General features: G+C 48.9%; 1 protein-coding gene and 1 long non-coding RNA gene across 12 annotated transcripts; one reads left to right on the top strand and one right to left on the bottom strand.

The window, feature by feature from the left end:
• Window positions 1-208: 208 nt before the first annotated feature.
• On the top strand, window positions 209-14180 carry TMEM268 (transmembrane protein 268). Of its 11 annotated transcripts, none has more exons than XM_030000094.2 (11): window positions 211-2197; window positions 2470-2628; window positions 4597-4929; window positions 5716-5821; window positions 6785-6894; window positions 7454-7561; window positions 8789-8938; window positions 10036-10146; window positions 11832-11912; window positions 12825-13010; window positions 13840-14180. In XM_030000094.2, the coding sequence occupies exons 4-11, from the start codon at window positions 5782-5784 to the stop codon at window positions 14017-14019; spliced, it is 966 nt and encodes a 321-aa protein (XP_029855954.1). In that variant the 5' UTR covers window positions 211-2197; window positions 2470-2628; window positions 4597-4929; window positions 5716-5781; the 3' UTR covers window positions 14020-14180. The 11 variants fall into 11 exon arrangements, with proteins under 11 accessions (XP_040975721.1, XP_029855954.1, XP_040975718.1 ...); XM_041119784.1 differs by lacking the exon at window positions 5716-5821 and adding an exon at window positions 3646-4101 and having other exon boundaries at window positions 212-2197; XM_041119785.1 differs by lacking the exon at window positions 5716-5821 and adding an exon at window positions 3938-4101 and having other exon boundaries at window positions 212-2197.
• A 1472-nt stretch (window positions 14181-15652) lies between these two features.
• LOC115335472 lies at window positions 15653-19086 on the bottom strand. The gene is made up of 3 exons (XR_003921439.1): window positions 18858-19086; window positions 18392-18493; window positions 15653-16443 (listed from the first exon to the last, which is right to left on the bottom strand). It is a non-coding gene; the product is annotated as an uncharacterized LOC115335472 (long non-coding RNA).
• Between the last annotated feature and the right edge of the window lie 7725 nt (window positions 19087-26811).

Here is a 26811-nt window from a genome sequence, read left to right on the forward strand (position 1 = left end):
TCCTGGAGCAGAGAATTCTGCATTTTCATTCATTTTCATTCATTTCATTCATTCTCATTTCAGTTTTTGGAAGACCTTAATTTGCAGACTTTCATTTTTAAATGGGGCCACTTTCAAAGGGTGTCAACTGGGCTCCGCGAAACAGAAGCACCTCCAGTCTGCGTTGGGATCCTGCCAGCGTCCTCTCTCTGTTTTACAGTCAAATAGTTCCCTATTTCTTGTGAGCCTTTGCCTGACTCTCTCCAAAGTCCTTTCTAGTTTACTGATTGACTTTGCATTTGCTGTTAATTACAGCTTTCCCTCTTGGCTTTAAAAGGGTTAAATTTCTAATGTTAAAGTTTTGGTAGGGCTATTAATAGGTCAGGTAGGAATGTTACAGACACATCTTTGTGTATCAGAAGCCCAGATATAAAGGCATATGTGCAAATACAACAGCAGCTTATTGTCCAGCTAGAATCTAAAATGTGTGTTTACTGGAATATATTAATCACTGAATATTTTATAGACTATTCTGTGGGACCTGTGACTACAGGATACCTGCTTGGATTGAGAAGATACTTGGTAGGATCTCACTTGCCTAACAAAAGCATAAAAAATGTGCCCCAAATAAGGTGATCAGAAAATTAACACCTGCAAAAGGTTTCTGAGCATGTGGCTTGATGACTGCTGAAGTCAGGAAGAGTCGGGCTAGGAGACCCTGACTCCTTACAATGCAACCTGCAGATCCATCATCTCCTTTGGGCCAGAGCTGCAAGTTCAGGGAGGTGGTTGGGTGGAAAACTATCTCAGAAAAATAACTGGAAAACCTTGCCTTCCATTTAGGTTTGTTTAAGCTTCTGTGGATCTTCCTCCTTGGTTCCTTAGATAGGTGTGAAACAGATGCTTTGAAAACCTTCAGAGACAAAGCCTGTCAGTCTAAAAATTCCTAAAGATTTAATAGTGTGTGGCCTTTTATATGAGCAGGATTTTTCTGCTTGTGCTGGTGGGATGAGGTGTTGATGCCAAGATCAGCCCATACATGCACGTCTTGCTAAACAAGAGGTGTACGGTGTACGTGGTGCAGGTAATGAACATTGCTTTGAAGTTTATTGCCCACACAGAGTTTTGCCTCGGGCATTTCTTTGCAGTGAGCTGACAGTGCTCTTTCTAAGCACTTTGGTTGTCATATCCTCTCTCTGGCAGGATCTTTACGTGGGTGAAAAGAGGAGGAAACGAAGCCAAAGCTTTTGATGAGAATTGTTTGCAAAAGAACCTAAAGCTTTGCATGGCCCTATCTTGGGTGGGGATTTGAGCTGGGCCTTGAGCTAGTGACAACAGCAAGAGATTTATCTGATTTTTCTCAATACCTGGACAATGTTACTATGCGAGTTGCCTGTTTCCAGTGTAACAAGATCCCATGTAGTTAAGCAGCTTTGGAGTCTGTTGCCCATGCAGCCACGTGATGTAATGAACGCATTGCTCAGCAATGTCTGGAGCAAGCAGGGCTGCAGAAATTCATCCCTCCAAGAGAACGACATTTTCTCCAGGAAGTGTACACAGGCACTGCAATAAAGCTGCTTTTTTTTTTTTTTTTTTTTTTAAACCATTCACTAAGACTAACAGTCACTAAGATACTTGATTCACTCTGTTCCTAGCCTCCATGGATCCTCTAGCTTTTGGTGAGCCGTGAAACTGTAATTCCCAGGCAAAGGAGTCTTCTCCTCTGTGGCGTCTCTCAGCATTATCTCTTTGCATGAAAGTGAATGACTTCCCCAGCACGTGAAGCTCTTCTGGGGGGTCTGTCCGACTGTGTGTTAGAGCCTACTGCTTTTCTTCGGAGTACAGCAGCTGGAGAGGAAACTCGCACCCACGTGTCATACCAGCGCAGCCTCCTGTTTTGAGGAGGGTTACGGTTCCCCCTTCTGCACCTTATTCCTGTTTCTCTGTGCTTTAACATGACCTTTTGCTAAATATACAGTGACCCGTTCTCAGCCTTGATCTTCGTTCAGCTCTTCTGATTTCTCCAGCCCCATCGTCGATGCTTAGCTTTCATTAATATATTCACGGCAATTAATCTCACGCAACCTTGGGATTTGTACTTCGTGAGTCCTGCCCAGCTGATTGAGGAGGAGGAGGACAGCCTTCCGTCTGTGCCACTCTTCAGCTCTTCACAGCCTTTAGGGTCCAGCTCCAGCTCTGGACCCCCACCCTGCAAAAGGTGAGGATAACTCCTGTGGCAGAATCTCCTCCCATGGCTGTGTCTTCAGTGCGGAAGCACTTTTGAGGAACTCTAGAGGGTTAAAACCATGTTTCTGAAACCAGCCTAGGGGAAAAGTCACATGCACAAGGGAGATTTTGCAAGTTGGTGCTTGCAGCTTAGGGTAATGGGAGGGAGCACGGGGGCACAGGCTTTTTGCCTTGGGTGAGCTGTGCCTGGTTAGTCCGTGGTCCCCGGGAGATGCAGGGAAGAGAGTGACCTTCTCCACGCAGGTTGGGGCTGCGGGACCGGAGACATCCCTGCACAGTCCCTGGGTGGGACAGCCCAGCATCTGGGCAGTGTGGAGTGGGATGGTGGCAGATAAAGGACAGTGAGGAGGAGGAGGAGGGACCTGAGCTGGCTCCCCAGGACCACGAAGCGAGCTGGACCAGGTAAGCCTCTGCCAGCTGCTGTGGAAATGAAGCAGAAGGACTTGCTGAATGTTTCTATAATGTTTAGCTAGGGCTTGGAGGTGTCCTAAAAAGAAGGTTCATAGCCTGAAGGAGGCAGTCACCAGAGAGATGTCGGCGTTGCATAAAGAATAAGAAGAGATGTAGAGAGACACAGAGCCTGGGGAGTGCAGGAGATGAGAGGATGCCCCTGGTGTTAGCACAGGAGGCGGCAGGGGAAGATTTGGGGGGGACCCATCTCCAAAAACGGGCAGTTGTTCTGCAGCAAAAGGCAATGGAGCCAAACGAGGTCTATGCTGCACAAAGAGGTAAAAGCAAAGCTGCTTTTGCTGACAAGCTCATCCTGGCTGGGGAAGGCTGTTCCCCTCCTGCAGCTCCCTGACGGGCTGGGGAAGGCTGAGCTGCCCTCACCCTGCTGCACCATTTGCTGTTGTCTCCTGGGGACTGTCCTCCAGAGATTCAAAATTCTCAACATCTAAGTCAGAGAGCCTTGATTCACCTCTAACTTAACGTGACAGCAGCAACAACAGGGTGGTAGGTTTTAATTAGGTTTTCCTTTTGTTTCCTCTGTTTTTTGACTCTTTGCTTTGCTGCTGTTCTGTGTGGGCTTTTCTGTCTTGTTTTTCATTTTCCCTTCTGTTTGATGCTAACCCAAAGGGATTGAAGGCAAAAGGGGGAAAGGAGTGAGAAAATTCACTGTCTGAATCCACCTTTTGGTGCTGGGAGATGTGCTGTGTAACACGTGGCTGCCCATGCTTGGCAAAGAAATTGCAGAGGAGAGCCACACTCAACGTACAGCAGAACTGCTCCACAGCTGCGCTGGTGAAAAGTGGGTGCTGTGCCCATCCTGTGTATGCACACACACACTGCACATCTCTTGTGCAATGTGTACCATGGCTTGATTCCTTTAAGTGTGAGTTTCCAGCCCTCTGCAGGTTTTTTCTGCAATCAGAAGAACCTTTCATGTTGTTTCTCTTGCCTCAACTTCCTTTTCGACAGTCCTTCAACTGGTGACTATCCTGGCTTTGTGTAAGGGGGTAATTGCAGCAACAACCATCAATCAAAAATAAAGCAATCCTCTTTGGAAGAAGAACGGATGAGCTCTGTGAGGTACTCTTACACCAAGAGACAGCAACAGGCTCCTGGTGCAAAAGTAAGACCAAGCGGAGGTTAAAAAGTAAATGGTAGTTTTGGAGAGCCAGTGTGGATGCAGCTGACCCACGTGAGTGGAAGATAATTGAAAAGTAAACTTCAGAGTCTTCCAAGCATTTGCTTTAATAACCACCCACAGGTCCTGGCAGTAGGTTAGAGACCTACGTCAGCAGCATTTGCCTGGAAAAATGGGGGGCATGGTGCCTGCTGCGGGGACGTGCCCCGTCGGCTTCTTGCACTGCCCGCGGTGGAGAGGAGAGGGGAGAGGAAAGCAGAGACCCTCAAAGGCTTTGCTCCTGCTGGGTGAGAGCTCCTGCTTGCCTCTGCCTTCAGTGGATGCATTTTTCTTCCTTATCTGCACTGCTTCCTTCGTGTGGTGGGGAATTACCCACGGCGTCAGTGAGTGGGGTGCATCGCTTCCAGGGAGGGGCATTTACACCGTCTCCACTTTCTTCTGAAAGTGCCTGCTGAAAGCAATAGCAAAAAGCCTGTTGGCTTCGCAAGGAGAAATCCTGCCTATTTCTTGACTAATTGTTTACAAAATATGAATAATTAAGGATGTCAGGATAATTTAAGGAATATTTAAGGATAACTTTTCCACCTATTAATGAAAGAAAAAGGGTAATTGCAGCAAAAGGTGAGCCTGTGCGTACTCCACTCACAGCTGGCTAACACCTACTGGTGATAACATCCACAGGGAGCGGGGTTCAAAGAGCAGAGTACACCCAAGTAGTCTGTGCTGTTACCCTTTTTTTTGCTGTCTCTGCAAGATTTGGGATTTACTTTTCCTCTTTTCAGGGCTAGAAAATGCCTCCTTGCTCATGGAAAGCAGGATCTCGAAGAAGTCGTCGGAGGGAATGTGAATGAGGATTTCACAATCTGCTGCCCAAGAGGAGAGCAAGCCGGCTGCCTGCTGCCTTGGGGCTGAACCGGTGTTTCTTAGCAGTGAAAGATAAGGCAGATATACAAAGTGCTGGATTTCTGACAATACGACATGGAGTCCCTCAAGGAGAGGCACCTTCAGCATGGCCCATAAAAGCCAAGCTGGTGGGATTGAGAAAAACAGGTCGCTTTCCTCCATCCTCTACTGTAAGAGTGATTTAAAGGACGGATCCATGCAGTGGGCGAAAGGTAAGCGAGCAATTTGTTGATGATAAGGAGAAAGGCAGTACTGATTACAGTGCCCTTAAAATAACAGAAGACAGATTTTTCAAAGATGCTCATTAACAGCAACTCATTTGCAAAAGTGACTAAATGTTATGGATGTTTCAGCATTTTGGGGAGGGGATGGAGACACTGACTTTTTTGGAAAGCCTGATATATAGGAATGAATGGACATCCACCTATTGAAAACCAGGACCCTGGAAGTCCTCTTCTCTTAGCCTTCAAAAGTCAAGAAATCTTTGGGAAACTTGACCTGTGCTTTCTGAGTGACTCCCTTCCCCAGTAACAATTTGCTCCCTCTCTGCAGCACTACTTCCAAAACCACCTGAGGTGCTGTGCAGAGACAGAAGGCAGTGCCATGGTTGGCTGTTCTCACTGAGACCTCCACGCACCATTCAGCAGGGCATCCTTTTTGCTTGGTCAGTTCATGGCACCTCCTTAGTGCTCAGTTTTTGCAGGGGCGAAGCAGCTCTTGTCACTCCAGCAGGCGTCAAGGAGCTGAGCCCCTCTGCAAATCTCGGGGATCTCAGCTTGGCACCGAACTTGCTAGACTTTGTGCCAAGCAACTTGACCAAAGCCATGGAGAACAGGACAGCCAAGCCCAAGGCTGGGGCCATTTGTTTTTATTCTTGCTTTATACTCACCGCCTCCACTGCTCTGTGTCAGGAGGAGATAAACCTCAGCAAACAAGCAGGACCTTGTTATCCTGGAGGTTTCAGATGCATCTACTCTTCCCTTTTTTACTCGATGAAGTCACGCCCTATTGTAATGTAATTGACTCATTTCACTTGGCATCTCCTGTTCCTGAGCAGTGAAGAGATGATGAGGATGAAGGACATAGGTGGGAGAGAAGGGGAAGGTGAGTGCATGCTGCGTTTCAGCCAGCACAGCAGTCTGGGAGAGCACTAAGTGGCAGTGTCAGCAGGAGCAGCCCCAGGGGACACCTGGCTGACCCCGGATCTGCAAATGGGAAGGAAAGCAGGGTGAAATGTTTCAGTGAAACAGGATCTCATCTGAACAAGCCACTTCCTTAGACTCGATCTCTTCCCCTTGACGTAGCACAGCTTGTGTAAACTCTAGATGAATGCCAGATGGGATGCCTGGAGATCACAGCTCTCCTGTGCTGCTCCAAGGCTGCTGTGCCTCAGCTCGGAGCAGCCTGCTCCTCAAATCTAGGACAGGCTGTCCTCACACTTTCTAGGCTCCTGACTGCAACTTGTGTCTCTAGATTACATCTCTGATCCTAGCCCTAGCTGAAACTGGGAAGCTGAGACCCTTGAGCAGAGCCATGCTGCCCAGGAGCACTGCTGGAGATGGGAACTGGGTGCTGGAGGACCTATGGGGCTCATGCTCCAGGACAGCCCTGCCACATCGCAGACAATGTGATTAGTGGAAAGCACTTTAATTTGATGGCTCAAGCTTTTTCTTGGGGTGGGTAGGCAATGGGGGATCTCTCTCTAAGAGGTAGATAGCCTTAGCAACACGGAGGAGCTTGAGTCCATTGTCCTTTCTGTCAGGGATCAGTGAGACAAGACATTATCCTGCTGAAGATCAGAGCATCATCTTATCTGTGACTGCTCACTCCTGGAATGTGTTTGGGGTTTCCTCCCTTTTTGTAGGTTGTTGCCTTACAGGGGACATCAGGCTGCTTCCAAAGTTCCTTGTGATGTTCTTAGAAATGTCCAAGGGGGTATTCTGGATCCATTTAAAACATGTCAGGGTGGTCTGCATTCCTCAGCCTTCCCTTTGCCACATGCTACTTAGCTGCTGGGAGGAAAACCCATACCAGAGCTGTGCTCATGACTCCTTTGGGCTCTTGCAGAACGCCCCAATGGCCAGGTGCTCATGGTGCTCAGCGTGGACAACAACTGCTCAGCCACCTCCTTTGACATGGAGCTTTGTGCAGAGAAATTGAAGTCCCTTGGGGTTCAGGTAAGCTCCTCGTCTTATCTCCCCCGGGGACCCTGTAGGAGTGAATGCTAGCTGCATTAGCATCATTTGCATTTGCACCCACATCACAGACAGCTTTTCTCTTTTTTGGTTTGAGAGTCGCTTGTTTCAGTTCAACTTCAGTCTATTCCCCATGGACTGCAAATCAACTGTAATGATCTCGACTTAAACCTCCATGAAGAAACCCATTCAACATAGGTTCTATTGAATTGCTTGAAAGTCACTCTGATGGGATGGAGCATCCCTGGGACAATCTGTCTTGTCTTGTCCTTTGTCATAAAAAGGTGGTTTTCTCTTGTGATTTTCCCTGCACTTTCCAGGGAGATATTACTCACTGCAAATGAGGCAAGAACACAAGTTTTTGGTCTGTGACAGCTGTATGGATGAGATTGGAGGTGCACTCTGCGGGAGGGTGCTCTGGGACAGAACTTTCAGTCACAGCGCCAGCCTGGCCCCTCGGTGACTGCCCAGGCTAGTTCTGATGGGACTAGGAGCCCAAAACTGGAGGGTGGACCTAGTTTTCTGTTTGCTCCCTGAGCAGGTGGCAGAGGATCAGTGGAGAAGGTTAATCCAGGATGCTGTCCTGAAGCCTGAAGTGAGACGGTACCTGTTCTACAACTCCAGAGCATTCCAGATAGCCATCGCCGTGGTAAGGACGGTGGGGTCTCTTGCTTGCCATAGACATGCGCTCGCTGAGATGCATCAAGACCTATACCTGGGATTCTTGTGGCCAGGGAGGGAGAGGGGTTTGAGTGGGGAGGAGATACTGGTTTTTACACATCCTAGTGGGTTCCTTTGGAAATCCCAGTTCACAGAGTTTCTGTAGATGGAGGGCAAAGCACCTTCTCCAACCCCTTGCTGGTAGTCCCACCGAAGCAGGCTGTCCATGGCTGGATAACCAGCATATGTGGAAGTAGTACTACCTACATCAGACATTTTTTAACTTGATTTTAAAAATCTGTAGATATTCTGGTTCTGATGCTAATTTAGACTAATGGACCAGTCAACTTTGGTTACTGAGGTGATTGTCTAGTCTTGCTTGTTGTCTTCTGGTGAGAGAAGCTTCTCTGGAGACCCCGATCATTAGCATCTACAGCAAGATGCAGCGTGCTGAGGGTGTGATAAAATCTGATTCCTTTGTTTTAGTTGCATTTATTTTTTTGGATAGCAATTATACATGTCTTCTCGCCTTTCACTAATATTGTAGGAATTGGTGCTCAGTGTTTTGAGGGTTTTGGTGCCTGTTTAGTGCAAATGAGTTTTATTATTGCAAGATGATGCTGTGACACGCTGTGCTGTACACATCTTATTTGCTTCTAGGCAATCTGCTGCTCAAATGTCTGCTATCTAAAGTAAAGGCCAAATTATTTCAGTTTTGCCTGTCTTTATGCAAAGGCCAGGTTTGTCAGTCCTTAGCGTAGTCCTTGAGTCCAGTGTCAGTGTCCACTATTTCAGCGTTATTGTAATTGAGTAGTCTCTGCACCACCTTGAGTGCTTTGACATAGGAGCTTTCTAAATACAGGGACTATTAGAAGTATTATCAATATGCCTCAGTGAGTGCATTTCTTATCTAAATGGAAGAACTCGGTCGAAATCCTCTCTAGGTATGAATCATCATTAATAATTCACTCTCTGTCTTTGATGACTAGTAATTATTTATAATAAACCAGGGCTCACTCAGTCCTTCTAGTCCTTTCTTTCCCCTATTTATTATTGGAAAGAACTTCTGTCCTTCCTCACCCTCTGAAAATCTTGTGTGACTTGATTTATGGTAAAGTATTACCCTGGGAGAAGGGACTGGTAGTTTTCTTCTTCCTGTGACTTATCTCACTTTCATAGTTTTGTGGCTATCATCAGTCTCTCTGGGTTTTTACAGGTTTTCTACATGTCTCTCTGGACAAACATTTACTCCACAGTCCAGCTGTGTTCCTTCGGACGCTACTGGGAGGCCAGCGTGCTGGTGACCCTGGCTGCTGTAGCAGTCACTGTAGTTGTGATACTGGTTATCGATTGTCGCCAGAGGAAGGTAAGAGGAGGCCGCTTGTGTGCAGGCACGCAGTGCGTGGGGAGCAGGTCTCTCTCCCACCAAAGTGCTGGGACCCAGGTCATCTCCTAGATGCATACGAAGAACAGAATTACCCAGGGAGGAAGGAATATTTTTACAGCAGGCTCAGAGATCAGGTTCAGGCAAGGGATGCTTTACAGCCAAGTTAGGTGTCAAAATGCCTCAAAAGTAGGTGTTGGAGCCCGGCAGGCTGGCTCCAAGCGCCTGCTGTCACTGGAGATAAAGCAACTGTTGCAGAGTGCGGTTCGCACTCCCACGGCTGGTGAGAAGCCACGGGGGCTCGCCAGCAGAGCTGGCTCCTGCCCTGCTTCTGACGATGGTCCTTGCAGTCTCGGCTGTGTGCAGCCATTAATAGCATCGTTTACTTGTGTTGCTGTGGTGCTCTGGACTTTGCAACAGGTCCAGAACAAAAAGGCAGCTCCTAACCCATGGAAATTGCAATAAAATTATAAAACCGAGGTAGACTGGGCAGTGGAAGGAAGTAGGGAGATGATGTTAGCATGAGAGGCAACCAGCCTGCAGCATCCAGTGCTTGGTTGTTGTCAACTTTTGTTTGTAGGAATCACAGGAGTATGGAAATTACTAAGTGATCTGAAAAGTAATATTGGAAAGGCTTGATTCAAAATCCAGAGGGGTCTTTGCACTGATTTTAATTGCACGGGTTTAGGAGCAAGCCTCTAATGACAGCTGTGCAATGATTCTTCCAAAGGGAAACCTGGCAAACATGCAGGTGCACAGAGGTTCAGGAAAGCAGTCCTTCACCCAGGGACTGCTGGGGAAGGAAAAGAGAACATGATACTGGAAGTCGATTCCACTTCAGACATCTTGTCTGTAAGAGAAATAATCCTTAGTGAGATTTCTGGCTCCACAGACATCCACCAGCGGTGGCTAGGCCGATACTGACGGCTGGTGACAGTCCTGCCTGACTGCAGACTGCTCCTGTCACTGCTTTCCTTTCAGAGATGTGGTATTTGGGATTATCCAGCTGCAGTTTGTAGCATTAGGCTGGCTCAACTTTTGCTGTAGAGTGTGTTAATTTTTCCTGCATTCTTTAATAGATAAACGTGAATACAGATGTGAGGCTAGCAGCTGTCAATGAAATCTTTATCAAACACCATTTAATAGTAGGGATTACAGATGCCCTGGATGGACCACATAACATCCTACAAGTATCCTTTCTGTAGGGAATCATTTGTACCCCTTCTGGGTAGCTAATGATATGGAGGTATTCACTGATGTTATGATCCATGAGGATCTCCAGTGGGTGGGATTTCTAGGATTCATTTTTTCTCCTATTGGATGGCATGAGGGATTGGGTATCTTTTCTTCTCCTATAAGTGAGGATTGAGATATGCCCAAAGGCAATTGGAAATAATGAGTCTAAAAGATTGAAGTGGGATTAGTCCTTTCGGCAGGCAATTATTCCTGAAAGTGTATTATACTTACATGACAGTAATGATTCTTATTATAAGCAGAGTGACAGCAATATGCCTATGGCAAAAAAAAACCAACACAGAGAAAACCAGAGTGCCTGTCCCTGGGAGCTCATGTTCTGCCTTGCAGAGACAAACTAAGCCAACAGCATCCAAGTGCCTTTGCTCTCCGGGTGATTTGTAACCCTGGGCTCCCTCCTTCAGGCACGTTAGAGAACTTGATTTCACCGTGCGTGTGTCTGGCAGGCAGGTCTGTAGCTGCCAAGCACTTCTGACCTTCATGGCCTTTTAAAAGTGTGGGTTGAAGAAACTAGGTAGAGGGAGGCTCATTTGCTGCTTTTTAGAGATACCTTTTCTGGACTAGCCAAAGATTTAGGGGAAAAAAGAGAGTTCTAAGACAGCATGAAACTGTTAAAGGAAGGTGAGAGAGATGGTCTCCTAGATTTGCTGGTGGACCTCACTCCCCTCCATATATACAGAGGTATGAAAGAGAAATGGAGGGGGAGCCAAGGCTGAAACACAGGGTCAGAGAAGGGGGCAGCGAATACCACAGGAGGGCCAGCAGGGGTGAAGTCACGCAGAATGAGGAGAAAACACGTAAGAACCTGAATTAGACATTTGTTCAGACCAGCATAATTTTGCACCTCAGTAAGTGAGGACTAATCCAAGGAGCCTTCACCTCTACCTATGTGTCCCAGAACTGCCTGAGAGCAGAAAACAACCCAAGGATTTATGATTTCTCAGTCTGCTCCAAAGTCATATCCGTTTTAACCCTCTAGCTTTTATGCTGTTCCTGAATCCCCTTGATAATGGCAGCTTGAGTAGATATACAAGGAAAGACCTTTGGCTGCCTTCTCGGGGGCTGGTGCTCTCAAAGCTGGCACAACTAACAACCCCAACATGTTGCTCTTGGTAGACTCTTTGCAAACAGTGCCTCCGTCCTGAAGACAAGCACGAAGTACAGTAAATTTTGTAAAAAATAAACGGAATGAATCCCTAGAAACAAAGGAAAGAAAGCAGGAAGGAGTTTAGGGGAGCTAAGTCAAGGTGACCCACCAGTTTATTTAGATGTAAGGCAACTGAGTGAGTGATGGGCAATGGCCCTGGATTATCCCAGTTTTCACCCCACCAGGATGCAGGAGGTGTGCCAGGAGGACTGGCTGCCCTCTGGGGCAATGTCCCCATTCCCTGCCACCCCTCTTCTTTTCCTCTTTCCCTTGAGGTTTTGCATTAGCCCAGACCCTCTTGGCTTAAAATTAGCCCTGTGATGTGTTATTTGGTTCCCGTGTCCTGAGCACCCCATGGGCACCACCTGCCTTTGCTCTGCTTCCTGCAAGGTTGGTACCAAGAGCCGCACAGAGGTGGAGGGCTGCGGAGGGGCAAGCGTGGAAAGACCCCTTCCTTAACCCTGCCCATCCCAGCTGTGGTTCGTGCACTTCAGCCCGGAGCGCTGCCTCCAGTCCTTGGCAGCCCACATCACGGACCTGCAGAGGACGCGAGAGGTAAATGATGGTGGGCACAGCCCGAGCTCCTGCAGGGACACGTGCAGGTCCACCCCTAGCCCCCGGCTTTGGTGGGATGGAGGTGGGCAAGGAGAACCGAGTGTTTGAGTGTCCTCCTGGGCATCCCCTGCTGTGAACTGGGAGCTGGACAGACTGGGAGGTGGATAAACTGCATCTGTCGGTGCCCAGTTCAGCAGGAATTGGTTTAGGTCCTGTGGTACGTGCATGTCTGGATAATTAACTGTACAACTTTAATAAAGGAAAGTCATCAAGAATCAAGGGTAAATTTTGAAAGCATGTGTCACAACTTGAAATAGTGGACACCTTGAGCTGTCCTTCTGAAATAAATGGGATAGCCTGAGGAATAAGTAAACACTGTACTGGGCTAACTGTATAAAATTTTTGTCCTCTTGGCCTTAAGAAAATGTTTTCCTCTATGCGCTTGTAGAAATATACGAACACCGCACTCTCCTGCACTGAATTGCCCTTGCTGACCATGGCTGCAGGATGAGAGGTGAGGGAGTATAACCCTCCGAAAATCCCAAAGCTGCTCATCTCCCTGGATGAACCGACAAATGCAGATTGGGGGATGGACAGTAACACATCAATTCATATATTGGCTGATATAACTCATATGGTTTTTAAAGACAAGATTCTCCATGCCAGGCTCTGACCATCATGCTGGGAACAGTTGCTGGCACAAGACACAGCTGATGATAGCAGCAGGGCTGTGGGATGAAGACACTCAGCTCCAAGTGCTGGGCACGGCTCTTGGCCAATGCTGTTTTTGACTCTTGGAATGATAACTCCTAGGAGTAAAAAATGTGCAGGAGGAAATCGTGCTCTTTAAAGGCTGTCCTCAGGACACCGCTGCTGCCTTTGGAGGCCCCCCAAAATCTCTTTCTCTTCCAGTCAGGCTTGCAGCACAGCCTGGACCAGCTCTGTGTGGTTATGGAGGCGGTGGTTCGGCCTGACCTGGGGACGGAGGAGGAGGCTTCGCGTGAAGAGTCCCCTCTTTTATCCAGTGGAGTGAATCCAAATAAAGAGCCCGTGACATGCAACGAGCTGCTCCACCTCGTTCCCAAGGGCCCACCAGAGGTAATGAGAAATATCCCTCCCTGACGGACAGAGGCACCAAATCACCTCCCCAGGCACCTCGGCTCCAAAACTCCCCTCAGCAGCTGCCAGCCATGGGGGACACCTCCTTTTTCACCAGTAGGAGCACCTGGAAGCCTGGAGGTCCACACACACCTTCTCCAGCCCTGACACTGCTGAGCAGTTAATGCTTACTGAGCAGCTAGTGCTTAATCCTTGAGGAATTCATGGATTGGGCTTTTCCTTGCTGGTGGCCAGGGGTCCTCTTTTGGAAGACAACGTCTCCCAGGGTCCATGCACAGACCCAGCACCTGTGTCTGGGCTGGGGGTGAGGCACGGATGTGCTCAGCCTTTGTCTCCTCCATGGAGTGTGCCTTCAAAGACTTGTGCCATGCTGAGCAACAAATGTGTCCTCATTCCTGCCCAGCAAGAAGTTTCAAAAGGGATGATTTTGATTTATTTTACAGTTTTCCTCTCGGGGTTACTAAGCGAATTTGGTGCAGGTGACATCCCTGCAGATTGAAGCTCTCTGGCCATCTACAGGCAAAAAAAAGCAACCGGAGGCAGTGACGGAGCAGGCAGGTCCCCAAGAAGCCTGGCTCCTTGGCCACCCACTGGCGAGCGGTCATTTCATGTCACTCCCCCGTGGGGACAGTGTGCCAGCACTGCTGACCAGAAGGGGATCTGGGACAGTTATATATGCCATTGGCTTCTGTCCTGTTTCCTTCAGACAAGGACAGTCCTTGAACGAGGGAGCAAATGGTATTTCATGTATCATCCACTCTTCCTGCAGGTAGATTCTCTACTCTGACACCTCTCTTGCTTGTTCCAGGTGATGGCCCAGCAGCTCCTGGTTATCTTCAGCGGATGCTACGTCCGGCTCCTGGTCACCGGCCGTCTCCCTCGGGCCGTGGCAGGGGGGCACCTGGAGCACAGCAGCGTGCCCTGTCTCTGCCAGTTCATCAAGACCACCGCGCTCAACACACACCAGAGCTGGTTCATGGGCAGGTGACCAGAGGGGGCTGGAAAACACTGAAATAAAAGCTGCCCATCCACAACAGTGTGAAGAAGCCATGGGGCAGAGGAGAGGGCTATAACTGTGCATCCTGGACTTATCCAGATGAATGAGTGGAAATATAACTCTAATAAAACATGCAAGACGCTCACCAGAAAGCTGCTTACCTTTGAGACCTTCTGCCTGCCCACAGGCTTGGTGTGAAGGAGTTGCTCTGGGGGTCAGAAACAATCCAAGGACAGCCTGGAGCTCCCTTGGGAAATTTCCCACTGCTCTTACTTGGGGGCCTCGGAGAGCCATGGGGAATACCTGCAGGTGCCAGCCCCACACCTTCGAAATGAAGTACGTGGGGGGTTTTTAATACAAGGAAGACAGGGAACTCTGTGCATAGCAGTGTTGCAAATGTGATATTTGCTCTGGATTATGTTTGTGTCACGTAGTTGCCAGTGACAGTGAGCTTTGTCCTGTGACAGACATGGGCAGCGTCTCAGCTGATGAGTTGGCAAACTTTCCAGTTAAGAACTAGCTCGGGATGGTGCTCGGTAACTGCCGCTTCTGCTGCGTCCCCTGGGAGGATGGTGATGGACGTCTTGATGATCCATGGGATTAAGCCTTGAAGAAGGCACTGGGCACTGGGTAGGGCATCCTGGAGCACAGCTCTTTTCAGACTCCCCTTCCTGCTCCATTTTGGGACAGGCTGATTTCCTTTGTTTTTCCCTTCCTCCTTTCTCCCCACTGCGTATACACCCAGCACATAAGAGGAGTCAGTGGTGAGCAGGAGACTTCAGCATTTGCGTGGAGTCCATGGGAAATGAAGCGCTGTAAGCCTACAAGAGGTGGTGTGCTCAGGTGGTGTCCATGAATGGAGAATTGCTGTATGGCCCAGGAACTGCTCATGTCCTCCTCTGTCCCCAGAGCCAGGCATTTCCATGAACTTCAGGTGACTCCATCCACTGATGTTTACCCAACCACCTAACCACACGGTTTGGTGGCAATAGCTGTTCTAGGAAGTGGCAATGGTCAGAATAAAGAGTCCTAAGGTCTGTGTTTTCCAGCCTTGCTGTGGCTGAGTGTGCATGGGAGGTACAGGTCTGCTTTTCACCTTCCAGCCTTCCCGCCCTCCGTCCCTCCCCATCTCGGGCAGAGCCCTGCAATCCCCCGGGCAGGGTTTGTGCCTCTCCCACCTTAATGAAGCTCAGCATGGGATACTTGTCCTGCACAAAGCCAGGAGGGTTTTAAAGTTAAGGTCACTAGTTTGTGCACATCCTTCCATTGTGTGTATCCCATCCTGCCACTGAGCATCTCCCCTTTGTGTGATATTGTGCCAGAAAAGTTTTGGTACCGAAGGCCAAACCATCGTGCAGAGTGGCAGCAAGAGGCTGAGCCCTGGAGACCCAGGAGCTTACAGCCAGCTCTCCCCAGGGGTGCAGGATGACTCTGCTCCCTCCCCTGCTGTCTGTATCACAAGCAATGGTGAGACAAGATCCATCTCTTCCTATACAAGCAGCAAGGCAAGCCTCAGCAGCAAGCCCAAGTGCTGCCAATGTACAATCCAAAGCATCAGTCTATTCAAACACCATAATGACAGCAAACCCCTTCCAGGAGAAAAACCACCACGCTCCCAAACAGCCTCTTTTCATCTGTCTTTATTTCTGGTTCAACTTGGGCTGTCACAGGAAGGGGTCGGGCAGATTCCTCCCCGCACAGGCGGAGTTTGCGATTCTGCTGTCATTGCTCTCTGTGACGGTGTAGCGTTTGCTAGAGGGGGGATCCGACTGTGGTCCCTGCAGCCCTCTGCTCTGTGGGTGCTGTGCATCACACTGGGGTGCTGGCTGCCCAGTAAAGACAGCTTAACCAGCTTACTGGGCATGGGGAAGGGGGTCGTACAAAACATCATGGGATTTCCACAGACCTAAGCTCTAAGACTCCTTACTCTAGCTCAGGAGCTGATTTTACCTTCATGGAAATTGTCTGAATGTATACCAATATCATTAGGGGCATAATTTGGTTTCACAGTATAAAAATCCGATTCGCTGCTAGGATGCAATGGCTCATGCTCTTCCCCTGACGGTCCACAGCCCAAAAGTGCTGGGAGCATCTGATACACATTGGCAATCTTTTTTTTCTGCCAGCTGGAAAATTCTGGTAACGAGAGACTGATCAGGACATTTTCTGTCATTGTGCTTCTGTGTTGAGAGCAGATACAGGAGGGATTTGCTGATATTTTCCAATCCCTGGGCTGCAGGATTCCCAGCAAACGCATTCTCTGGGAAATCTGGTGGGAGGAAAGCTCGTGGCCTTCAGGGCAGGACCACGAGCACTTTTACCCTCAGGACCTGCAGGGCTGGTCTTGGATGGGGTTGCTGTTCCTGGGAAGCGAGGCTCGTGCTTGGGGGGCTGCTGATACCTCTGCCTTTACATCTGCAAATGCACAAGCATCAGAGAAAAGAGGGGGATTCAGGATTAGCCAAGGGGAAAGATTATTGCTGAAGGGATGAGGCTGGGGTGTGAACTGGCAAGTTGCTCAGAAAAACCTCCTGACGGGAACTGTAAGCAGCATTAGCTTAGTGCGAGGGAGTCAGGCCAGGTTTACGACACAGATAACCCCCCAGCAGAGCCCACCTTGCTGCAAGGAGGGGAATACAGTTCCGCAGTTTCCAAGCTGTGACCTGGACACCACCGGTGCCTCCAGATCATCCCCATTTCCCAGCCAGATCTGATCTCTGCTGAGCTGTACGCTCCTCGCGCCCTGTCCGGGGCCAGCTTTCCCTGGGGTGCCGCAGAGCTCAAAGCTGTGGGCTGCTCCGTGCCAAAGAGCGGCGCAGACCACCACTGCCCTTCGCACTGGTGCAGCCCCCTGCATCCACAGCCGCTGAGGGGCTGGTGGGCCCAACCTGCCAGCAAGTGACGGGGCCAGACCCCCTGCTAGTGCCAACTGGGCAGCTCCCCCGATTGCCATTAAACACCCAGGAATTAACTGCAGAGAAGGAGCTTAACTTCTTTGCCCAGAGGAGGAGTTTGATTCCTCTCGCTAATACACCCAAGCGCCTGCCTTGATCTTCCCATTCGGGGCCTCTGCAAAGTCCTGGCTCCACTCCCTCTGCTTTTCCTCCATATGCACTTAATTAAGGCATTAGTGAAGCGAGACATCCCCTTTCCCTCACCTCATCCCCGCTTTAAGGCTCCAGCTGTTATTTTAGGGGAAAGGCAGTATTCTGGAGATTTCACAGGACCCCCTCAGCAAACAGTTCCCTTTCCTCCCCTCGTGCACAGCACATGGGAGCAGCAGAAAGGGAATAACTCAGCCCGACATCTTCCCTGCGAGTCTCCTGTGACAGCCCTGAGCTCTTGGCAGAGGTAGGAGACCACGGGGCACGACCTGACCGCCGTGGCAGCTGCCCGGGAATGTGCTTGTGCCTAAGTGCAGCTCCGGGCATGTTTGCACAAGAGCAACCAGGAGTGACTCAGCTGAACCAGTGAAACTGGTATTGGTGGGGCAGGTCTTTCCCATGCTCAGATTCTTTTGTCTGCTGTTCAGAAATGATTTCATTTTGACAGCAAGCTTTAACGCTTGAGCAGCACGGCCGGGCGATGCAGGAGCAGCTCCCCTGTGAGCCCTCCTCGCCGGGAGCAGCCCCTGCGGCTGGAGCAGGGGTGAGGAGCCGGGAAGGTCTTTGCCGTACCCGTTGTGCTGAATCGGGGGCGGCCAGGAGAAGCAGCTGCTCTTGGGGACATCGCATGAGCGATCTGCAAAGTCATAGCGATTTCTGTGTTTTAAATGGGCCAGAAAGGGGCTGGGGAGGATTGGCAGCAAGGACAGAAACCTCTCACTGCCAGCTGGGGTGCGTGGTGATGCATTTTGGTGTTAGCAGGGTGCCTGAAATAACAAAAATTGCCCCAGGGAGACGTAGCTCTGGGGAAGTGGTGCTTCAGCAGGTTACATCCGCTCACCCCTCTAATTACGCCCAGAGTAAGTCTGTCCTCCCTTCTAAAGGCTGCGATTTGCTCATCCTCTCTGTCAGGGGCTGGGAGGCAGCCATGACATTTAAAGGCAAAACGCAGCAAGGGAAGATAAAGCAGGAAAGAAGATAAACTTTTGTGACTTATACCTGTTACGGTTCTTCCTCAGACAAAGTGCCCGGCTCTGAGGAAGACGATGGTCTCTGGAGCAGAGGCAGGGAGGGATAGGGACCCAGCGCATCTCTCCTGCTGCAGGGCAGCGGCTTGCCTGGGTCAGCAGGCAGCAACAGGAGGTGCCCCCCTCCCCATCCCACCCCGTGAGCCCAGGCAAGCCCTGGCCCCTCCGTCCCCAGCGTGGTCGGGGCCGAGGCGTGTGGATGTCCCCGTCCCCAGCGAGCTGCAGACTTACTTTGGTGGTGGCGGTGGGGGGCTGCCTGCAGTGGGCAGGGTGGTGGCTCCCGGTGCTCCCGGTGGCACAGGGTCCCCATCTTCCTGGCCACATAGCGGCAGGCTGGCGGAAAAGGGGAGACCTGTCTGCTCGCTGCAGCAATGCAAAACACCAGCTACCCCAAAAAACCCTCCCCAGAGAGCCCAGAGCGGGACGTCTTTGTGAGCTGCGGATCCTCGCAGAGGAGGATCGGCCGGGGGTTGTGCTGGACCCATGGTGGGTTATGGCTGAAAATAACAGAGGAAATGGAGAGGACTGGATTTAGCGGGCTAAAAGGGAGTTACCGTGTCTGGTGTCCTGGCTGTGTTTCAAACCACTCCAGCACCAGCCTTTCTCCCCCCACAAGCCAAGGCTATAAAATATGCAGAGTATTTACTGTGCAGAAATCCCTCTAAGCTCTCTTGCCTCAAACGAGAGGTTTCCTTACCATTGATAATTACTCAGACCATTTTCTCCTGGGCTCAGCAAAGCTGTCCTTTCCAGCCAGCCTGTCTCTTCCTCTCTCTTCTCTCGCAGTCAGCTCTGCAGTGGTTTTATTTCTTTACAGCCCAGCTTCCTCCTTCCTTCCCTCCCGCGGGGATGTTGCTCCAGTAACACCCGGTGACACACGGGGAGGCAGGCTCAGCCTGGTGCTGCCTCCGGGCAGGGCTGTGCCGTGCCAGGCATGGGATCCCTGCACCTCCCCAAAAGGAGAAAGCGCTCTGAGCATCGGCTGCCGGCGGTGGGACCGAGGTTTGAGCCTACCGTGCCGGAAAGATGGCTTGGCCTCGGCTGGAGGAGCTGCTGTTTGTGCTTTGTGGCTGATGGAGGACCTGGGTTTGAGGTATGGGAGGCAAACCTTGTGCTGTGATCTCTAAGCTGAGCTGGAGAGGATTGCTGCAGCATACGCTTCGCTTGTGTGGAGCGGGGGTGAAGAAAAGGATGTTTCTTCTCCTTTTCTGCTGCTGTCTGAACACTGCAGGGATAAGAACGTCCTCCCTGCCCCTTCCAGACCTTCAAACCCTCTTATAGCACGTACACAGGGGAAGGTAAGGGTGACATCCCTAGCAGACAAGATGTAGGCAGTAGCATTGGCCTTGGTTTCTCTGCGGTCGTTGCCCTGTACCATCTCCAGAGCACTGCTTGATTTTTGTCCTTGGGGTCACTGCAGCTAGTTACTAAAGAAATGCAGGTTTTGTGCATCCTTTGCAAAACTGTGGTTGTTTATGCTTGGTGTGTGTTCCTTAATCTCAAAGTCAGGTGAATTCTGAAAGCTTCTGCTTTGCCCTTTGACCAGGGCAATGTGCTTCCTATCTCCAAACCAATCACTCCCTGATTCAGGCAGGTCGGACTTTGGTTTCGATGGCCTTGCCTTGGGATTATATAAGGTTGGCCAGAGACATGGTTGATGGAGTGCAGGTACTGCAACTCACGGCACTGCAAGTCAGCAGCCTGGGCTGCTGCAGAAGAAAGTGCAAGATCTGTGTGTGAGATAGAGAGGAGCTAATGTCACTCCACCCTACCCTCGGTTTTGTTCTGGTGTTCCATGTCGGAAGATTTGAGTAAGCTCTGATGCACTGGGCTGAAAACTGTAAAATGCAGTATAGAAACCTTTATTTCAGCTGGCGTCCTGTCATGCTGCTGTGTGGTGTTAGTGAAAGGGAAAAGGTTGAACGGACATGAAGAACGACCCCTGCTCTAAACCATAGAGGACTCCCCATCACATCATCAGATGTGTTCGAAGCCTGCAGATGCAAGATCTGTAGGTGTTTAAGACAAAAAAAAAATTGAAGAAAAAACCACCCAAACCCTGAGCATCCCCCTCCAGGCCTTCCCCTCTAAACCCCCTATCCTCCAATCCTCTCTGGAGGACCCATCTTCCATTTCACAGAAGAGCTCACCAGGACGAGGGGAATGATTGCACCACAGCCTTGTGCTTTAACAAATAGTGAAGGCGGCTGGAAGAGTAAACTGCTCTTTTGAGGCTTTGCTTTCAATTGTTTGGTTTTCCCTGACTCCAAATCCAGCATGTTTCAGATGGGTGTTATCTGCCAAACGTGCACTGCAGAGCTGACGCCTTGGGTTTGCAGATGCATCCCTCTAGATGGTGCTAAGCTAAAGAGAAAAGGCGGGTGGTGAGAGGCCTTGGAGGAGAGGTTGTCCTGTGGTGCACCGTCTCTGCACATCTGGCACTGCCTGAGGTCTCCTGGACTGGCAGAACATCTCCTCTCTCTGCTTGCTCCCAGCAAGGCGCCCATCCATTTGCACAGGTGCTCTCCCATGACGCTCATTGTGTCTATTTGCAGTAAATACTTCTCAGGCCCTTCTTCCACTTTCATATTTCCCTTGCTGATGTGTGAGGCTCCACAAACGTATCACGATTTTAATTAGTGCATCTGCTCCTATCCATGCACTAAATCAGACAAGTTGATTTTTTTAACAGCAAAAATCCATCTTAGCTATTTTTTTCCACTTCAACCAGTTTTACTGAGCAGCACAACTAAGACTACATCATCTGAGTCCTCTTCTATCTCATGCATCATTAGCCAGAATCTTAACCAAATTCAACCATAGATAATGTATGGTTTATTGATGTAGAGAGTATTCAGCCTGCTGCCGGAGAACAGCAAGGATCATTGGGGATTAGCTGTGAAGGGGAGGTCTTTTAGATCAGCAGCTGAACAGATTTTACTTTGGAGTCACAGATGGGCAGTAAATAAGCTATTGAAAGAGAGCTATTGTTAGAAGAGACTTTTTAAAAAGAATAGCCACATTTGGGTCTGTTTTTCCTCCCACTAAGTATAAGTAGGGGGAGAACAACTCTATTAACCTCAATAGCACTGTACTGATGCAATGGTGCAGGGAGAGGAGAATCGAGCTCCTCTCCCCATGCCTCGTTCTGCAGAGGGAAAAGATGTGCGTATGCGCCGATAGTATCAAGGCACAACCTGCTGTTTTTGGTAGGGCTGCAGAAGACAGCTCTTTGGCACAAGCAGGCTTAGCTCGACTGGGGCCAAGGAGCATCCAGCTCCCATCCAGGTGCGTGACCTAGAGAGCAACCTGAGAAGTGAGTTTTGGTGTGGGTCCTGTTCCTGTGCAATTAGCTCTGGCTGCTGCCCCAACATCACCGCTTCTCTCAGTCATGGAGAGAGGCTGTTACAGGTTTTAATTACTCCCCAATCTAGATTTGTTGGCCTGAGCTTTGAATGTGATTTCTACTGATACAGCGGAGAAAGACTGCTTTTGCCAACTTCTCCTTCCAAGAATGGCTCAGCTCCATTCGTGATGAGTCCATAAACTGGATTAAGAGCTCAGGGACAGATTTTCTAGTATTTGAAACCCATAATCTGGGCTTGGCTTTCAGAACAGCTCAGTCCCTTTGTAAGCAGCAAATTATGGTCATAAGCGCTCAGCACTTTGCAGTTTATGTCAGGCTACTCGAGGCCATGTTTTCTGTAAAGCACAGCACCCAGCACTCCAGGATTTTGGGAAAAGCAGGGCTGTTATCTGAGTGCTAACATGAGACCTGAGCTTTTCTGAAGATGAGACTCCTCAGCCTCTTGATTCTCCTCCTCAAGAAGTGCAAGAACCTCTAAAAAATTACTCGTCAAATTAATCCATGGGCTGCAGGCCACCTACCATCCATTAAAACCTCTGATATTGCCCATGACCACGGAACATTAACCTGTGAAGTTAATGAGGGAGCTCATCTCCAGCCATCAGTCTGACTCCATTTCAGAGCATCTCTGCCGTAGCCATCTCTGTGACCTGTGGGTTCTGCAGCTAGACCTGGAGATACCTTTAGTGTGAATGAATCTAGAGCTGTTACAAGAAGCGATGTGGTCACAGCTAAACGCCCACTATTTTCCCCATTTTGTTGGTGGATTTTACCCTCAGCATTGCTACACCTGCCCTTCTCCCAGTACTTCAGCTTAGCTCCACGGTTGTACCTTTCTTTGAGTACCTGCTTGCTTAGGAGGAAATAAGCTGGGCGAGATGGATTTAGGGGTCTGGCCCAGTTCAGAAGAAAGGAAGGGTGACATTTATTGCCCAGGGGGCTGTGTCACTGCAAACTGGCTGAGCATCGTGGCTGCTGCTCTGGAGCAGGTCAGTGGGCTGCAGGGCAGCAAGGAGGAAAAATGCACTTCTGTAAACACGGTGCTGCTGCTGTTTACTTAAATGCTGAAAAACAACCACAGGCAGACTGATGCGCTATGTCGGAAAACCTCATTGGCGTCAGGAGGAGTCAAGGCATAAGCAAAATGTCAGCAAGTCCAAACAAGATTTTCCTTCAGAGGTCCAGCATGCAGGGATGGAGGGGTCTTGGTATGCAGGAGCTGGTGAGACTCTTGCGACAGCAATTATTCGTGACTATGGATAACAAGACAGGGAAAAGCTTTTTTGGACCCAAAGCTGGCATCGTGTTTTTCCGGATGCTTTGTTCTTGGCATCGATGGTGGGGAATTCCTGTTGAATCAAATGTTCCTCAGGTGGGACTGGCTCTTCTCACCTTGATGAAGTCTTTGCTGTGGCATGGTGCTCATTTCTTCTGGCAGGCCCTTGCCACTGGCCCAGCCCAGCTCTTCCTCTCCAGCCTGAATGCAGTCATTGCAAAAAGCATATTTCTGAATAATTGGTCCTGGCATTTGCAAGTCTGAGGAGAGATGAAGGTGACTGCAAGCCTTTCATGGCAAAACACCCCCAAAATTTTTTACCTATGCCTTTCCCAGCCCTTGGCAAGGCGACATCCTTGCTGAGAGGGAAGAGAAACACCAATACAAGTGAAAAATTGATAACCATGACATGAAAAGTTCTCAGCCATCATGGGAAGGGTTTCAGGAGGATGGGGGCTTGTAAGAGCCCCAGGGAGAGACGGTGGATTGGTTTGTCCCCCGTGGAGCAAGGGCAGATGGGTGGCAGCAATGCCAGCCTGGCTTGGCTCATCCCCAGGCACTCTGAGCAAGTACCGGCAGCAGAGCCAAGAGAGGAGATCCCTCGGGGTGTATTTCATCTCCTGCGGTTTGCTAATCATTTTAATGGCATGGGAGCCATCATCTGGCCTGGCCTTGCTGCAGTTATCATTCTTGGCTGGGCATTTCTAGCAATTACTGGCAACCTCTGAAGGAACAGTATTTTGAGGTAATTTGCCCACAAAGCACAGGATAAAGATCACTGTCCCCTACATCTTCTCTGGATGCACATAAATGAGTAAAGATGCAAGTCAGAGCTGCAAGGACCCGTGTGTGTCTTCTTCAGCAGCCTGCTGTCAGGTAGGGCAGCCTTAAAAACCCATACAATAAAGACATACATGTAAAACAATGCTCAAAGCCCTGCTGAAACTGGACATACCTGCTTCCTTCTTATGCACACAGCCAGATGACTGTCAGAAAAGCTGTTATGTGATCCAGTTTGCTCTTGAGAAATGCTATTTGGTTGTCTCTTGGCATTGTGGTGTCCTTGGAGGGCTCGCGTGGAGGCTGTTCAGCCTTTTGATGTTGCATGTTCCTGACCATCCACGCTCCACTTTGCCTTTCTGGGCAACTGGCTTGTCTCTCCCCTTCCTCTGGCCCCCAGGTAATCACTGTCTTCAAGGCGATTTTGGGATGGCCGTTAGCACTTCAGAGTCTTTCACCCATTAAATACCAGAGTATTCAATAACACCAAATACTTGATGCATTTTTTTTTAAAGTATACAGTCTTTATTTTGTGCTGTATTCCTGCTTCATTGCTGGGCAGCTGGTGAGAATTAAGCTTGGTTTTTTTCTCTGAAGACTGAAACAGTAAGGGTATCTAATAAGTAGATTTCCCTGTGTCTCTCGGTGTTTCCTTTTCTTCTCCTCTTAGTTCCCATGAATGCAGAAAACCTTTTTTTGGTGTCTTTCTTAACCCTTTCTTTCCATATCTCAGTTTGGATCTCAGCATTTGAGTTTATCACTAAATACTTGTGCCACTCTTAGACGGTATTTACCCATATATCTTCATTTCTAGGTGTTGTATTGCTCATTCTGATTTTCTGAAAGTCTTGTTGCAACTATGCTGGTTCTTCGTAACACTTTCTATTTTTCTGCATGGAGAGGGTTTGCTATTGTGCCTTTATTTTTCTTTTATGAGCTGCCCACTCTTCTGCTTCTCTTTGATTACTTTCTGGTTTCAGATTTTCAATCAGTTCATGTTATGAACTAAAACTAAAACTGACTGTTCACATGATCTGAAACAATTTAGAAGAGTAAATTTGCCTTCTCTCTAAAAGCTGTGGTTGTGTTTTTCACTTGGCGTGGGCATCAGTACAACCACACCAGTATGCGCCAGTCCCTAGGCTTGATTTAATAGGACATGGGAGATCGAGGGAGCCCTCCGTCCCTCCGTCACCTGGGTTGGCAGGTGCTGCCTGGAGCACACCATAGCAGAGTGTGATGCAGACGCTCTTCTTCCCTCCCTTCCAGCATTTGGGTTCACCTATCACCAAGAATGAGAGCTCCTGACTTCAAGAGATCAACTATTTTGACTGAAGCCAAAAGTAGCATTGGGATCCTTAAATATTCAAGCAGAAAGTATTTATCCACAAGCTTTGGATGTTACCACTATGTTTGCAATGGGTCTTATGTGATGCAATTTTTTATTGGGAAAGAATCACATTGATGGTTAAATCATGCTACAATGCTACAGGACAGCCAAGTGAGGAAGGATGTTTGGCTCATGACTGAGTATTCTGACTTTATGTTTTTTTGTGACCCCAGATTAATTTCCAGTGATAAACCATGGCTCATAATGCACAGCAGAGCTTCCAGTAATAAAAGGGAGACGACAGCAGCAGGATGGAAAAGGAAGTGTCTCACCTGACAACACTGGGTGTTGTTATGTGCTTGGACCACAGATTTATTTTTTTTTTCAGGCTGAAATAATAAGAAAGCTGCATCAGGAGAAGTAATGAATGGCTGCACTCTTCCTTTGAGTATTTGAAGCTCCTGTTTTTTTTTTTTTTTATGCCTGGGGCCATGCGGTCTGGTGGTTAGGGCACAGGGCAGGTAAGACAGGAGATGAGGATGCTCTAGGCTGCAAATAGGAAATGCCAGGGCATTCTTGCCAAGGCAAGAAATTACCTCTGGGTCGGGCTGTTGTGTTTAAATAGCCAGTTATTATTTATGTGAAATAGTATTTAATCCCTCCTTCTCACCTGAGTGAAACTGCTGCTTTGGGTGTTAGTCAGGTTTGGGACGTTGTTAGTCAGGGACCAGGGAAAGTTTAAGTGGTGCAGGGTGAACTGTGCCTTGCTGAGCCCTGCTTCACCATCACAGGGAGCTGCGGGGAAATTGGTGCCAGAGGATTTATTAGGTGCAGGATGAACCAGGGCTGTGCTTGGCTGTTGGCTCAGTTGCTGCTTTTATCTCAGGAAAAAAAAGGGCTACTCTCTTCCTATTAATAAGCCACATCATTTGGTGAATATTGCCCAGCATACCTCATGTGCTGGGCATAACGCAAGGACCGATGCATCAGCTTCGTGGTGTGTTTTACTTAAAACTCTTTCTCATGGTGGGCGAATACTAGAAAGCCTCAAAAGTCATTTCTTGAAGGAGAAAATAACCCACTAGAATTCATACTCATGGGGAATTTCCCACTAGGTGAAGTTTAGATGAAAAATTGAGGGAGAAGTCATAGTACTGAGGTCTTTGGTGGTTTCTGATTAGATTTTGTCCAGTACCTTGAAAGGGGATGGTGGAAAAACTTGGTCCTTAGCCAGTGTACTAACTATACCTCTGCTAGTGACAGTAATAAATGTGATTGACTTCAAGGGAACTACATCAGCTTGCAACCACTGATGGTGTGGCCTGTCAGCTTCGGGAGAAAATTAAATAAGAACAGTTGCTACTAACTTAGATGAGGGTGAGGTTTTTAGAGCAGGCCAGGGATTTAGCTGTTAATATTAATGGAACATTTATAGAAAAATTCTCTGGACTGCTTTGCAAATCAGCCCGTGGTGGCTGTAGGCCAGGCTGTTAACTGCATAGACCTGATGTGACTTTTACTCATAGTAGTTTTAAGTCTCCAGCGTCAGCTCCCTTGACTCTAATATGGTTAGCCTGGATTTACAGCACACTAAGTGGGGCTGAAATCAAGTTTTCTGTGCCTATTAGAGGGTGAAATCGATGTCTTTGCAAAAAGCCCAGCCAGCCAAAGCTTCTGCAATACTGGAATCTCAGAGCGGATTGAGAGTGAGATTTTCAGAACCACCTAACAGACTTCCAGTGGGACTCACATTGTGGGTTGTGAGGCTCTGAAAATCCCAGAAAAAAAGCCTGACTAGCCCCTCTAAGGCAAGCTGCTTTCAAGTGACTCATTAGCCTTAGCACAGGGAGGTTAAGTCGATTAAACCACTTTCTAAATTAGGTTGGCTAAATCAGCAT

The sequence above is a fragment of the Aquila chrysaetos genome, chromosome 24 (genome assembly GCF_900496995.4).
Source record: "Aquila chrysaetos chrysaetos chromosome 24, bAquChr1.4, whole genome shotgun sequence".
Lineage (NCBI taxonomy): Eukaryota > Metazoa > Chordata > Aves > Accipitriformes > Accipitridae > Aquila > Aquila chrysaetos.

Excerpts from the sequence above, each read along its gene's own strand:
- TMEM268 (XM_041119784.1), top strand. The coding sequence starts at position 4,824 with ATGGCCCATAAAAGCCAAGCTGGTGGGATTGAGAAAAACAGGTCGCTT. Across the intron at positions 7,562-8,788 it reads TCCAGATAGCCATCGCCGTG|GTTTTCTACATGTCTCTCTG; the intron begins GTAAGGACGGTG and ends GGGTTTTTACAG. Across the intron at positions 13,011-13,839 it reads TTCCCAAGGGCCCACCAGAG|GTGATGGCCCAGCAGCTCCT; the intron begins GTAATGAGAAAT and ends TGCTTGTTCCAG.